At 36.5% G+C, this 16,213-nt stretch overlaps 2 protein-coding genes across 3 annotated transcripts in view; one reads left to right on the top strand and one right to left on the bottom strand.

Moving 5' to 3' along the window:
- The window catches only part of LOC107692568 (voltage-dependent calcium channel gamma-6 subunit-like), a 12,660-nt gene extending 4,792 nt beyond the window's left edge, over nt 1-7,868 (top strand). Inside the window, exons 3-6 of one of the 2 annotated variants that reach the window (XM_016491667.1) lie at nt 2,230-2,262; nt 2,400-2,474; nt 5,026-5,163; nt 6,623-7,868. In XM_016491667.1, coding sequence (XP_016347153.1) covers nt 2,230-2,262; nt 2,400-2,474; nt 5,026-5,163; nt 6,623-6,846 — 470 coding nt within the window. In that variant the 3' untranslated portion in view covers nt 6,847-7,868. The remainder of the gene's footprint in view (nt 1-2,229; nt 2,263-2,399; nt 2,475-5,025; nt 5,164-6,622) is intronic. The other variant, XM_016491668.1, reaches the window with a different exon arrangement.
- Nucleotides 7,869-11,598: 3,730 nt separating this feature from the next.
- LOC107692566 (voltage-dependent calcium channel gamma-4 subunit-like) overlaps nt 11,599-16,213 on the bottom strand; it is a 12,205-nt gene continuing 7,590 nt past the window's right edge. The window contains exons 3-5 of the mRNA XM_016491662.1: nt 14,767-14,850; nt 13,970-14,110; nt 11,599-13,250 (exon numbers count right to left, since the gene is read on the bottom strand). Coding sequence (XP_016347148.1) covers nt 12,421-13,250; nt 13,970-14,110; nt 14,767-14,850 — 1,055 coding nt within the window. The 3' untranslated portion in view covers nt 11,599-12,420. The remainder of the gene's footprint in view (nt 13,251-13,969; nt 14,111-14,766; nt 14,851-16,213) is intronic.

Genomic DNA, 16,213 nt, shown 5'->3' with positions numbered 1-16,213 from the left:
TATATTAATTAGTAATATAAAAATGTGATTTAAAATGCGAAAAAAAATATTTTCAAGATATGATAATTGTACACTACTTGATAAATTAAACGTGCAGCATAATGAGATCATGGACAATAATGTAGAATAATTCTGTTAAAAGCATTTATTGTTACATAATGCATTGTTTCACATACTATTTTTAAGTTGATAGTTTGATAGTTTTCTATTCTGAACTTAGTCACCATATTACACACCCTACCAAACCAGTGTGTCATTTGTTTGGTTCCTGGGGAAACTGGAGGCTGAAATCATGAGATAAAAATACAAAACAATAAGGAACAATAAAGAAATGATAAGATTTACTAAATTAATTACCACAAATGATTTAGTAAGAGTTTTTTTAGGCTTTAACCATTTCATTTATTATTTGTTTATCATGTATTGTTGGAAATGTGAGCACATTATACAGCATAGTATAGCCGGGCATACGTATTTATGTATCTGGGTTAGCAGGAGGAGCAGATAATGCATAATTATTTTTAAAGACACAAAGCAGCATTCAGCTCACATACAGTCAAAACCATGATGTTATTAATGACTTGACTTTTTGAGACGCAGCAATAGCTGCTTAGTTTACCGTGTTCTGGTTTGTGATATTCATCTTACCTCTCATATAACAACAGGCATGAACAGAGAGCCAGGGATTTTCGTTTGTAAGGCCCAGAGGACTGTGATGATGTCTCTTGTAACAGTGCCACTGGTCCGACTGCCAGCTCTGTTAAGGAACAGTTCCACTCTCTACTTGAACTGTCATAACAGATCATTACATGACGCCCCTTTAGCTGAGACTGCAGAACAGCAACTTTTGGGCCAATTGTTTTCTGGCAAAGTGGGCAAGATTTACCCAATCCAGAGAAAATGCAACTAGTTTGGTTTCTGCATCGATCGATATATTTCATACTGATAATGATAACAAAAAATTCTTAATAGTTTGATGCTGGAACCCTGTCATTATATAGAGATGCCTTGATTTCATTAGTTATGACTTCCATGATGCATTTTTAAGGGATCTGTTCAATATTACATTACCAGCTCTATGCTGATCATATCTAGTGCAGCTCACAGCATTGACCTTATTTGACTGTGCGTGTATGTGCGAATACATATATTTAAATTAGGCTGTCAAAATAATTTAGTACAATTAATATATATTTATTATTTATAGGCTACATTAGTATTTTTAAATCAATGTAAATATATAACACATTTAAATTATATTTATTTGTCTAATTATAAAACATGAAATTATATATATATATATATATATATATATATATATAAACCCAGAAATAATAGTGTGCATATAAAAAGGATTTTTCATACCATATTGAAAAGTGACTTTTAACTTCTTTTAACTTTAAGCGTTTTAAAATGTGACTTTCATAGTGAGATATGCTAGAAAAAACACAACATGGTTAAAAACATGACTGCGATTCATGTGTACTTTAAAAATCAGCGTAGTTGGGCAATGCAAGAATGTGTCCTGTGTGACCCTGAATCAACTTTGAACGAATTGACAAAATATGGATTGCTGTGGACTGTAGGTTAGTTATTGGTTTATGTTCACTGATGTGAAAATAAAACAAACAATATATTGACTTCTAAAGACACTATGTATTTCTAGTTAAAGCTTAAAATGATAAGCTTATATTATTTGTGACTAAATCTATTGAGTAATCAGAATATAATCGATTTAAAAAATATTAAAGAATATAAAAGCATATAAAATCTCCAAAATAAACAAGAAAAAATGTATATTAACTTTTGTATGATTAGATTTTTTTATTTATTTTTTAATCAATTAGGAGCTGTAATATGACTATAAAAATTTGTAGTGGACACAGATTGTTTTTAATTAGGGGAAGATTCTGGAAAAAAGATGTGTGGTGGGTCACAGTTAAAGCAGAAAGGTCAGTCATATTGCGCATGGATAAACATGCAATCTGACTGCTGCCCAGTTTCAAGTCTAAATATAGAGGACATGAGTGAAAAATTTGGAAATATAAGAAGACAACAGACAAGCTGCAGAGGACAAGAGAGAGTGAATGTGGATTTGATGTTGTATATATTAACCTGAGTCTGTTCTCTCTTCCTTGTTCTGCCCTTCATCCTCTCTTTCCATCTGCCTCACTCTTGTTCCCTCCCTCTCCATCTGCCTCGCTCTCTCTGTCTCTCTTGTTCTTTCAGTGCCATATGTGAGAGGGCTGCTCTGTGTCCTCGGTACATTAATACACAATGACCCTCACAGGGCTTACAGCAGAAAGCTCAAGTGCCTTTTTCTGTTTTTCTGACTGATCTTTCTTCTTCACCTTCACTGTCTCATTCTTCTCTCTCACCGTCTCATTTTTTGCCCTCAGAATCAAACTGCACATTCTTTAAATTCTACACTTCTGGAGAGAATGCTGTCATATTTAAGAAAACGACAGAAAAAAGTAAGTTCTTCCTGTATAATCTGCCCTCTTTTCTCTCTGCTGTCTGTGTGCTCTCTCTCGTCTATTAATTCTCTCTCTTTCTACGCTGTTTCTCTCATTGAAAATCAGTCATGTGTTTCTGTCTCCTCCCCCGCTCCATGTCTCTCCATCTCTCCACATCTCATACTGTGTACATGCACAAGAATGCATCATGAGCTCTTTCTTGTTTCACTTATTTCAAGTGCATTGGCATAATTAATACCCCAACAAAATATATGACCAAAAGTATATGGATGCCCCTTCTTACAGCTTTGGCTTGGCTGTACACTCTTAAAAATAAAGGTTCCGAAAGGATTTTTTGGAGCGATGCCATACAAGAACCATCTTTGGTTCCCCAAAAAACAATTTAGTCATCAGTTCTAAAAAAGAAAAAATTTTCTTAGTGTGAAAAACATTTTAATAATCTAAAGATGCTTTTTTCACTATAAAGAACCTTTTGTGCAATGGAAAGGTTCCATGGATGTTAAAGGTTCTTCGTGGAACCATCAATGCCAATAAAGAAGATTTGTTTTTAAGAATGTAGTTCACCAAAAAAAGAAACTTCTGTCATCATTTACTCCCCATGTTGTTCCAAACCTGTATGACTTTTTCTCCCATGTGGAACCCAAAATAATATATGTACTTGTAAATTTTTTTCTTCTGAATTCTTATGCTAGCTTTGTGTAAGAAACAGACTGAAATGTACGTTATTATTCACAATTCTCAACATTATCTCTGTATAAAACAGATCCAGATCGGTTTGATTCTTGACTAAATAATTCACACTGGTATTGTTAACTGGCTCAACAGATTCAATAGCCGCTTTTCCACTGTCGGGCCAGTGCGAGCCAGTGCTTTCAACGGGCCGGGCAGGGCTAAGGCTAATATCCTCAGACCTGTAGCACCGGGCCCAAAATCACGCTGTGTTTCCACCGTCGTGCCAGAAGCTCCGCTGCGCTTCACTAAAACCTGCACTTTACACTCTTTGGAACAATGCCACACAACCCCATCATTTCACCAACAAAACGAACATGATAAGAGCGTCCATTTGTTTGCATTTTTTGTTGTTGACAAAGATTTAAATCCAAAAGCATCTCTGTTTTACCAGTTTTACAATAATAAGTGATGCATTGATCATAATGAATTAATTTGTCAGGATTGAAAATTAGTCACACAGAAATAAAGTGGTATTTACCATTATTTCACAAAAGAAAGAGGACACACTTACTATTCAGTCACGTCTGTTTCTGTTTATTTGTAGTCGCAGTATACATCACATTTAGAAATAATAATCACTTCTATATTTCCATCAAAAATATGACCTGAGCAGCAGAGGAGCCTCCTGAACAAAAACTATGATTATGATGCTATGGGCTGCTATGATTATGAGCTAAATATGAACATCAGACACTCGGGTATAAAGAGACGAGCCTACTGACAGATAAAATATGTTACTAAATAAATACACGATTGTGATAGCCTAGCCAAGGGGTAGGCAAGTTCGGTCCTAGAGAGCCGCAGTCCTGCAGAGTTCAGCTCCAGCCCTAATCAAACACACCTGAACAAGCTAATCAATGTCTTCAGGATTACTAAGGCTATAGGAATGTGAGCTTTTTTTTTCAGGGTTGGAGCTGAACTCTGCAGGACTGCAGCTCTCTAGGACCGAACTTGCCTAGCCTATATGATTTGTCTGATTTCTTCAAGCGGTTGTATTTAACATCTTTACTATGGTAATGGCTAGCGTTCATAGTCTTTTGCATCGATTACAAATATGTATGATCATAATCCACATCGGATCTCAAACAGAAGTTATTTCATACACTCACTGCTGTCGGAAAGTGAGTTTTGAGCTGAAATTATTTTAAAAGTCTTTAATTCAGTTGTTATAGCTGTTAACTATTTGAAATGAACCACGCCGCTGACAATCTCCAGATGCGGAGAAACTCACTGGCTATTGAAAAGATCTGACTCAAAAGAGCAGGTAGTTGATGAATCAGGCATTGCTACTTCTCTTCAAGCTTGCCAGAGCCTGACAACAGACGTCAATATTTTTAGTGAATAATGACTCAATTTTCAGCATGTTGCTCACATGAAGCTCATGTCTTGGAATATAGCTCAGATTTTGTGATAACCAGTTGAGCTAATAGTGTTCCTGTATCTCCACTGGTAGACCATAATGCTAGCCACATAAAAATAATTTACTGCTTAAAATCCAGATTGGACACCTTTGGGATAAACTGGAATGCTGAATGTGTGCCAGATCCCATTGGCCAAAATTGGTCCCTGACCTCACTAATGCTCTTCGGTTTGAATGGGTGCAAATCCCTTCAGCCATGTTCCAGCATCAAGTGGAAAGCCTTCCCAGAAGAGTGCAGGCTGTTCAGGAGAGTCATTAATGCCAATGGTTTTATAATTAAATGCTCAACTAACACAGCAGGGTTTAGTTGCCCACATATGTTTGCCTATATTGTTTAACGATGGAGAATTATGTCTTAGAACAAATATGACTCATTGCTTGCTTTTTCTCTCTTAGGTTTGCATATAGCAGGTGCAATGTTGGCTTTGTTGAGTTTGTTTCTGATGATCATGGGCTCTGTGTGTATCACTATGTCTCTCAGTAAGAGTGTGCCCTTCTTCCTCAAGCCTGCTACCATCTGCTTCGTCTTCTCAGGTACCTCTTAAACATCTCATACCTGCATTCGGTGACTTTAAAAACACACCAGCACCATTCAGCTGCACTAAATCTTAAGTAGTTATGGAGGAGGCTCAAATTTATTGACGCATCCTATGAGTCAATGTTCTGGACTTAATGGGCGATTGGCAATGTTCAAGCGCAATGTCCCATTGCTGAGATTCTAAGCTTAAACCTCAATCTCAATGTCAGGCATCTCAAGAAATAGAGATGGCTGTATTTCAGTGTCACTTCACTAATCATGTGTAGCCACTCATGTTTAATATGAGTTTGAGACCTCATAAGAAAACAGTTGGAGAAAAACATTCCTAATGTACTCACGGTGAAGTTCTTTTTCATTATTCTCTTGGGGTGAGAGAGTGGTGAGAAAGCAGCAGTTAAGAAAGCATCTGATCATATCCATGTGGATAAGTTTGCACCAGCTTTGTAATTCGGCACTCCAGTCATGTCACGTTTATTTATACAACACTTTATAAAATAGTTTGTTTTAAAGTCAGCAATTTGCAACATGAAAAAACAGTCACTTCCAATTAAAATTACAAGCTCAATTTTTTACTATAAAGCAGTTCTTCAGTGTGTTCATGTTTTCACTCACGTCTCAACTAAGTGAACTTTTAATGAGTCATTTTAAAAAGAGTTATGAAAAAGCCTCAGACTCGCTCGAGAGTTTACACATTTGAATCAGACTTGAGTTGATTGTTGTTGAATCGTTACCGATTTCGTAAGTAACTCCCTCACTGAATCACAGCTCATGGAAATGAACAAGAACACGCTACCTTGACTTAATTAAAAATAGAGATTTGTTGGAATCAATTAATAATGGCATTCCAAGAAAACATTTAAATATTGTAAACAAACAATGTTACTCCAAAAAAAGCAACAGTTTGCATCAATCTTTTTGAGTTATGACAACTTCTAATGAAATGTGTAAATAACAAAGTTAGAGCAACTTCATTTGTAGCATAAACAATTTTTTAGTTTTTTTTTTTTGTTGCTAAAATCACTTAATGGAAATTTCCAGGTACACTTAATATGAAGTCGATGTAACAGTCGGCATTATTTTGTCAACAGAGCTCATCAAAACAGTTTTGCAACTTAAAAGAATTAATTAAATCATTAAATTAGTATTTGTTAACTTTCAACCATGCATTTAAGTTGTAATAGGTCTCCTGATTTTCTTTTTAATCATTTAGCTTGTGAGATCCATAAAGTTTTAATTTTAATTTCTTAAAACAACTTAAACCGTCAGCATATAGTGACCGCAGTTACAAGCCAAAGTAGGAAGCTATGTACTGTGAAGTGCTTCAGAAACAATCTTTGAGCAATTTTGTAATTTACCAACTACAAATGTAATTCTGCTCCTGAGTGTTTCACATTGAATTCAAATAGTTGAACCGTTCCTTTAAATAAAATGACCTTTCATCTCCACTTTCCCCAGGTATCCTGGTCCTCCTGTCCATCATAGTTTTCCACCAGTCTGTGCTGGTGTTATTGGCAAGCGATCACAGTATCCCTCTCCATCACGAGTTGTCCTGGTCAGTGGCGTGTCTTGGCTCGGCTGCGGCCATTCTCATTTTTGGAGGGCTTATGTTCCTGTTGCTTTCCCTCCCCTACAACCCCCTGGAGAAATGTTTTCGTCAGCAGAGCAGTAGTGATGCCTAGCTGTCAGAGGACTGCCAGCGAGTTAAGTAGCACAAGATCTTTTATACTCTTATGCTACTTGTGGAGATTAACTGATGTTATAAAGGACTCTCAAAAGCTAATGTTTTGCAAAAACTAGCATTAGTTTGCTCATCGATAAGATTATATACCTTAATGCTCATACACCGACTCTGAAATTTTAACCGATATTTCTATGATGGTTATGTACATAAAATCAGTGACCAACAGATCCGTTTACTGTCTTGAAAGGCTTCATTTACACAACATGCTGTGCTATTATGCATTGTCCCTTTATCTGCATTTGTATAAGAAACCTTATTTGATTACTAGGCATATAATACTGACTTATCAGGTATTTGTGGGTTGAAAGTGTTGATTTTATTTTAGGCCATCCTATCAATGCTAAAGCCTTGTTCCCACCAAGAAAGATAACTATATTAGTGTCAGATAACATTCTGGTTATTATAAGAGCACACTGCTGTTTTAAATGCTTGAGCTCTTTAAAGTTGAGTGGATTCTGATTGGCTGTCAGTGCTTTTATCATTCATCAGCTAGAGAAAAAAAAAAATTCTGAAAATGATTCCCGTAATATCGTTCCTCTGTGGCATTTTCAATATAGCTGTGGTGCAGACTTCTCTATTCTCATAGAATTAGAATGATTATTAAAACTTTATAGTTATAGTTACCATTATAGTTATCGTCATTGGTGCAAACAGGCCTTTAGAATATAACTGCAAACCAGCTTTACAGGTTTATGCTATTAAGAGATGGCTTGTGTACCATCATAGCCATTCTGTTAAATAACAAGACTTGGCAGGTGAGTTTCATTGACCATAATTATGTTTATAGTAAAACTGTTTGACCAGCTTAAATAGTCTTGCTAGTTAAGTTAGCTGTAAAACCAAATGGGAAACAGCACACTAGCATCACAATGTATGCTGGTGACCAGCTACAGTGATCCCAAGAAGTGACACTTTTGGACACATTCAAAAATGTGTCCAATATTTTGTATAAAATATTGTTCTAATAAAATATTTTTTAACTATATATATATATATATATATACATATTTTTTTTTTTATTAATTTGAATTAATTTTATTTTTTTATTTCGGAAAGTCTTTGTACCATCTTTCTTTAAAATAAACTACTTTGTTTGGTAATTAGCTATAAAATGTAATATTCATGCATTTAAGTGCCCAAATACTTTTTGGGATCACTTTATACTGGTCTTTTCTGCTGGTTTTCAGTGAACAAAGTCATCAGCAGACTAGATATCATTGATTTCAATGCATCGATTTAATGGGATGGTTTATTATTTACAGTTGAAGTCAAAGGTTTACAGAAACCTTGCAAAATGTGCAAAATGTTAATTCTTTTAAAATAAGAGGGATCATACAAAATGCATGTTGTTTATTTAGTACTGACCTGAATAAGATATTTCACATAAAAGATGTTTACATATAGTCCACAAAATAAAATAATAGTTGAATTTATAAAAATGACTCAAAAGTTCAAAGGTTTACATACACTTGATTCTTAATACTGTGTTATTACCTGAATGAGCCTCAGCTGTTTTTTTTAGTTTAGTGATAGTTGTTCATGAGTCATTTGTTTGTCCTGAACAGTTAAACTGCCGGCTGTTCTTCAGAAAAATCCTTCAGGTCCCACAAATTCTTTTCCAGCATTTTTGTGTATTTGAACCCTTTCTAACAATGACTGTATGATTTTGAGATCCATCTTTTCACACTGAGGACAACCGAGGGACTCATATGCAACCATTACAGAATGTTCAAATGCTCACTGATGCTCCAGAAGGAAACACAATGCATTAAGAGCCGGTTGAAAACTTTTGAACAGAATGAAGATGTGTACATTTTTCTTATTTTGCCTAAATATCATATATTTTTCATTTAGTACTGCCCTTCAGAAGCTACAGAAGATACTTTCACATTTCCCAGAAGACAAAATAAGTTACATTTACCCTGATCTTCAAATTCAAAAAGTTTACACCCCTGGCTTTTAATGCATCGTTTTTCCTTCTGAATGGGGTCATTTTTATAAATTCAACTATTATTTTCTCTTGTGGACTATATCTAAACATCTTATATGTGAAATATCTTATTTAGGTCAGTACTAAATAACATGCATTTTGTATGATCCCTCTTATTTTGGTAAAATAATGAACATGTTGCAGATTCTGCAAGGTGTATGTAAACTTTTGACCTCAACTGTATATAAATGTAAAACGATGCTTAATACTATACACTTGAAACAGATGTTTCTATTGTGTGTATAAAAATGATGTAGGGAATCAATTGATGTGGATATGGACCCACTGTTGAGCCACATTTCTCTGTAAATACTGTGTGTTTATATTGTACTCCTGCTTTTCTTTATCCCTATACTGAAGACCCTGTCCTTCACTGAACTTTCTTCTTCTTTCTTTCATGTCTGTTCTTCACTTGGTTGTTTGTGTCACTCTATATTCGTCACGCTCTTTCTCGTTCACTAGTTTTGCTTGAGGATTAAATCTCTTTCACCTAAGACAGTCTCCTGTACTCCTTCCCTCGCTTGTTTCTTAATCTCACTCCTTCTCTTTTGCCACTCGCTCCGTCTAAAATTAGCGCATTGCTCATCTAAGCACATCATGTTGAAGTGGATGAGAAATATTATCCTAGAATGTCAACTATGCCACCCCTTGACGTTCTCTCCCGATGTTGATGGCTCTTGGGTGTCTCCGAGGGTTTGGGTGGAGCTGCGTCTGCCGTCCCGTTCCTCCCCTCCCACCTGAGTATTTGTGAATGCAGTGCCGGTATATTTGGGAAGTGAGGAAAGGTCTGAGCCTCAGTAATCTGTGTGTCTTTCGTCCAGTCTAACTAAAGCCTCCATCCTGTGCGTAACAATCTGGATCTCCTCAAACCGCAGAAATGACAGGTGGCGAGCATGTTCCTGGAGCAACCGTCTCAACATGTCCTACAGCGAGCTTATTACTGGCCCATTTAATATGGTGAATCTGTAGCATAAGAGCGTGTGGGCTGATCAGATGGGGGGAGTATGGGTAGGTGCAGGAGTAGGGAAATTGGAGCTGTAGGTTGACACTCAAGCCAGAGGTCTGCTTGTATATATAGCCCTTTAATAGTGCCTGTCGGTCTAGTGGGCTGTTCTTTCACTTTTTATGTGTACGAGTGCATGGGGGGGGGATAAAACAGGATCTGCTCGTGCAGGTTTATTAATTGTTGGTCGGGACTGAAATGAGTGCATGTTTTTGGGTGGGTACAATAAAAACCTCTAGACAGTCCTCCAATAGTGAGAAAGTGATGGCCTTGCCCATCTGGAAATCAGGAAAAAAAAATAGGTCAATATTCATTTACCCAAATTATACACAGAAAATGGTCAAATTCAAATATGATTCTGCAAAATATCTAGATTTAATTTTTATTTTGTTTTCTAATTTAGTTTTTTTTAAGCGGATTATTAGAACAGTGGTTCTTAACCTTTTTGACTCAAAGGCCCCGTTGTTTATATGACTTTTCCAGCTGTTTGTGATTTACATAAGGATAAGGATTTTTTCCCCCCGCAATTTCTACCCAATAAAGTATAGTGTTTGACGTTACTAGAAAAAATGATATTCATTGATATTGAAAACATTCATGGACTTTTAAGATTTTATTAATTTTATGTGACATTTACCTCATATAAAGAGCCTTAAGAGTCTTGGTTCTTCAAAGGGAAAAAAAAAAAGTTGTCGAGGGGTGAATTAAAATAAGAAATATCTTGATTGTTTTGGCTTATTGTAATACTAATTTTTCCTTATTTTAAATTAGTTTAAGGCATCTTGAGGCCTCCTTGAAAATTTGCTGAGGCCCCCTAGCGTGCCCCGGCCCCTGGTTGAGAACCACTGAATTAGAAGTTTATGGAAGCCCGTTTTGTCCTCGGAGTAAAAAAAAAAAAAGATAATGGTGACTATTTTCACTGAATTTTGACTTTGAAACTTTGTCACTTTTTTTTTGTATTTTAAACTAATCTCACAATTACCTATCTGCATTTTTTACTGTGAGATGGAAACGTGCTTCCATGAAAGATCATCTTCGTTATCTTTTATGGATAAAGATGTTAAAAACACACAAATGACATCACTCGTAGATTGTCTGTTGTTTCTTTTATATATAAAATTCGTGCAATACAGTGTTAAAGAGTTTATCACACATTAAGATAAACCATATTTTCTCTAGATCTATTCTCCACTACGTAATATTTATAACTGACCACATAAATGCTGTCTGTGTAGTTTTTCACATTTTTTTTAAAAAAGACCGCAGGAGATTGTGATTTGATGCCCATTTGCACTCTTTTATGAAATGTCCTGTGTTGACCTCTAGTTGGCTAGGATCATGGAATAAAGGTTAAAGGTTAGCAGAATGTCCACATATATAATCTCTCATTTAGAGAAGCAGACGGATCAAAGGGAGTCAGGTGCAGCACAGTGAACATTTGTTTTTGTGTTTTTTTTTTTGGATGGGAGTTTGCCTTTGGGATGCTTGTCATGATCACATGACACAATGGAGGGAAAACACAAAAGACACAGGGCATTCCCCACATACGAGTCTAGCCCAATCAGAGCTCAAGGAAGACAGTGTCCTCATACATTTAAAATATCTATTTTTTTTTTCAAATACAGTTATGTGTAATATACATTTGCATTTTAAAATGTAGTTTTTTCCCATCCTCCCTCCCTCCCTCCGATTTGAAAAGCAGTTTTGGATAGAAGTCCCTCTTCTGAATGTCATCATTCGTCATTTTCTCTATACAAATATATTATCTGTCCCTCTTTGACCAAGTGAGGGAATGTTTTAATGCCCCAAAACAAAGGTTTTCAATTCAACAAGTGCTACTTCTACTGCTAATAGTGATTTTAACAAGAATAATATGATGGTAGGTTTATATAAAAATCGTTTTCATTTGAACTCTTTGTCATTTCAGTCCATCAATTATGGTGCCGATCTCTTTACTGAGCTGGAAGACAGATATACAGATATTACACTAAATTGCATGTTATCAAAGGGTAGAAAATAAAACTTTCTTTAAAATAAATAAAATGCTTCTCACAAAGTTAGTCGTCGTAGTAATAATCTTCTCACACACATTGAATACACATGTTTCTGCAGTGCTCAGTATCACGTTTTGGAATCACAGTCAAAAATCTTTGAAAAGCAAAATAGTCTTTCTAGTTTAAAAACTAGAATTATTCAACATGTTAAGAGCTAGCAGTTCAAACGTCGTCATAATAACAACAACACTTCACCGTCTTGAAATTCCACGCCTAAAATCGAGCAAAATAATATCCCTGTATTCCATGATAATAGTTTCATTAAAACAGTACTGAAGAAAAAAAAAACATGAGGTGGTGTTGTTATTATGAGATGTTTGTCATTCTTTTACTCTTTATTTTTTCATAAAGTGAAACATTTGTCAATGCCGAGAGACTTTTCCCCTTTTTAGTTGTTGTCCAGTCTTTCCAACTACATTATCTCTCGCTTTTGCGCTTTATCAACTACGCCAACCCTCTATCTGTCTACACTGGTGTAGTTTTCCTATTTAGCGTGTTGGAGTTGCTCTCTCTGTCACCTTTTCCTAGCCTATCCAGCGTTCCCATCCCTCGTTCCCGCTCCAACGTAGAGGAGGAGAAAGGTGGAGGCTGGGAGGATGGGACGGAGTTGCTGAGCGGCGCGTTGGAGTTGGAAGAATTCTGGACGACTGAGGGATTGTGGGGTTTGAGCGAGGGCAGCGTCCCACTCATCATCATACCTCCTCCGCCCCCTCCGCTCTCTTTTGGGAAGCAGTTGTGCAGCTGGTATAGCGTGGCGCGGTCCACTGTGCCGTACAGCGGAGGGGCGCCCAGCCCTCCTAAACCACCCAATTTGGGGTCTCGGGAGAGGGTGTAAAGGGAAATATCGCCCCCTGGCAGAGCGGAGCGGGAGTGAGGGTTGGGTAGAGTGGACACAGAGATGGGCCCCTGAGAGAGTAAAGCAGACGGAGGCATTCCGAAGTTCTTCCCCCCCGGTGGGCCGCCCACGGGAGAGGGGTCTCGTGAGCGCGAGGGGTCTGTGGATCGAGAGCTGGAACGTGATCTGTGGCGGAAGCGGTAGCTCGGGAGCCGTAGCATGGCGTGAGTGGTGCTCTTAAAGATATCGGTGCGAGAGCGACAGCGGAGCTCCTTGTTCTTCTCGATGTAGATGTTTACCGCCAACACGCCCACCATCTCGGCCAGGATGAAGGACAGCCCGCCGAAGTAGAAGGACCAGCCGTAGGAGTACTGCCATTTCTTATCCTCATCCTTCTTTGGGGAAATGTCACCCAGAGCGGCAGAAATGTACACTATCACACCAATGATGTTACTCAGGCCTAAAGATCAATGATCAAAAACATGCCAACTGATCAAAACTCTCAGGTACAGAGAAATACAGAAATGCAGAATAAAAAAGATTCTGAAGCATTCACAGTCCAATCTGGCAATTAGGTTTTATCAGATAAAATGTTTTACATTTTACAGTAATATTGTGGATCATTCTGTACAGACATACAATTAAATACTTTTTGTAATATTTTATTTGGCATTTTATAGCATTTTGTGGTGTTTTCTGTTGTCATATTATTATATTAAAATAATTTATAATATAATATATGCATTATATTGCATTCTAGATACACATTTAATTATAAGATTACTTTCCATTTTTTATTTGAGTTTGGCAGATGCTTTTATCTAAAGTAAATTTAAAATTAAATGTGCATCCTGAATGCAGTGTAAGCTGCTTTGGATAAAGGTGTCTGCCAAATGCATAAATAAAAATGGGAAATAATATAATATAATATCGTGCATCTTACATGCAATATAAGATACACATATATTATTATATTAAAACTATAAATATTTAAATTGACAGATTTTTCCATGTATGCATTAATTCACATTTAATTGTATTAATTTTTTTAAATCCCAGATTTAATACTTTAGGACACCACAGTGTATGAGACATTTTTCTAGTATAGGTAAATATTAGATGTAATTTGACATTTACTCCTGGACCAATGCCTGTACACACACAATGCACACACTTTACCTGCCGCTACAAACAGAATGCCAGCCCCCAGCACGATGTTCCTTTTTCTCTTGTAGAAACGGCTGGCTGCGATACAGACTCCTCCCATTAGCAGCAGGATGGCACTAAGAATGGGAAAGATGTTGGAGGCCCGGACCACTCCTGCAGGGAAAGAGAATAGCGGAGTAGAGAGACAGATGGGAGAGGGTGAGAGACGGAGAGCATTAGAAGCGTGAGACATGATGAGTGCAGGCGAGTCAATTCTGTTCAGGTCTTTGACACTGTACATTCTTATCTCCATGCCACATTTTTAGACATAAATATTAAGCTAAAATGAGGCACCTGGGTAATTAAATGATGCTGTTGTGCACTGTATGAAAAAGCCCCAGAGGAAAAATGTTCCCCTGGCAGTTTGGCATCCCATCTGGGACCAGTCAAGCTGGGACAGAGCAAGGAAATGCCATCTAAATACCAACCAAAATGCCAACCTGGGTGCATGCATGCATTTATGCGTGTGACATGCACACGTGAACACAGGAAACTGTAGCACAAAACTGCCTTGGAGCATTTCAGGGGATATGAAGCATAGGATTGAATTTGCAGAATTATTGTGAATCTGCAATATGTTACTTAAAAACAGGGAAGAAAGCTTAAGGATTTAAAACTAAACAAGAATGAGTAAATAGTGCAAATGCTTTATTTTTGGGTGTACTGTTTCTTTAACAAGGCAAAGACGTGCTGTAGCTGCATTTCATTCATGCTGCAGAAATGCTTTGTCATGATAAAGTCTTTTGTTGTAATAAAGGGCAGCCTCTTACGCAGGACGTATTCTGCTCCATCATGATCAAAGTCAGCGTCCTCTGGGAAGTGGTTGATCTGGGAGCACACACCACGCTTCACCCCTACAAGCAAACAGACAGGAACATCAGAGGTAAGGCATCCTTGATACAAGCCTCACATACTGCGCATATGTTACTTCTGAGCTTAACTGAGAATGAACTGCATTACTGTACCTCCATCAAAACCCCTCACACTTTCCCACAAATGTGTCTTCAGGATCACACCCTGATGTACAAGCACTCACTGCACTTTCTGGCAGAGACTGTTGTTGGATTCTTTTAATATTTAATACTTATCTAGATCATAATTAAGTGACATTGCTGTTTCATTATACTTTCGTTCAAAAGTTTTAAATGTTTTTGAAGGAAGTCTCTTATGCTCAACCAAGTAAAAACAGTAATACTGTGAAATATATTACAATTTAAAATAACCGTTTTCTATTCTAATATATTTTAAAATGTCATTTATTCCTGTGATGTAAAGCTAAATTTTCAGCATCATTACTTCAGTCTTCAGTGTCATATGACCCTTCAGAAATTATCAGTGTTGAAAACAGTTACTGCTACTTAACTACTACTGCTACAGTTAGTGCTACTTAATATTTTGTGGAAACCGTTATACATTGTGTTTGATGAACAGAAAGTTTGAAATAACAGCATTTATATGAAACAGAAATTATTTGTAACAATATAAATGTCTTCACTGTAATTTTTGACCAAATTAATGTGTCCTTGCTGAATAAAAATAATTTCTTAACAAACAAAAAACAAGTTTCTTGTATGGAAAACTGCATGAATATAAATTTTCTCCTACTAAAATGATACTACAGTTGCATTTTTTTAATAGTTCTTGCTATAACAGGAACATTAGAACTTACTCAGAAATAAAGATACAAAAATGTTTTCTCATAATAAAACCGACATTAATGTGGACATTAATGTACAGACAGACAGACAGACAGACAGATAGATAGATAGATGAGAGACAGACAGACAGACATATATATATATAGACAGATAAACAGACAGACAGACAGACATATATATATATATATATAGACAGATAGACAGACAGACATATATATATATATATATATACATGTGTATATATATATATATATTAGACAGATGGATAGATAGATGACAGACAGACAGACATAGATATATAGACAGACAGACAGATAGCTGAGAGACAGACATATATATATATATATATATATATAGAGAGAGAGAGAGACCGATAGACAGACACACAGACAGATAGATAGATAGATGAGAGACAGACAGACATATATACACTGAACAAAATTATAAACGCAACACTTTTGTTTTTGTCCCCATTTTTCATGAGCTGAGCTCAAAGATTTAAGACTTTTTCTATGTACACAAAAGGCCTATTTCTCTCAAATATTGTTCACAAATCTGT

This window comes from Sinocyclocheilus anshuiensis, unplaced genomic scaffold (assembly GCF_001515605.1).
Source record: "Sinocyclocheilus anshuiensis isolate Anshui unplaced genomic scaffold, SAMN03320099.WGS_v1.1 scaffold831, whole genome shotgun sequence".
Taxonomy (NCBI): Eukaryota; Metazoa; Chordata; class Actinopteri; order Cypriniformes; family Cyprinidae; genus Sinocyclocheilus; species Sinocyclocheilus anshuiensis.
The sequence above is the reverse complement of the archived record's forward strand: the minus strand, read 5'-3'. Positions and strand labels throughout refer to the sequence as shown.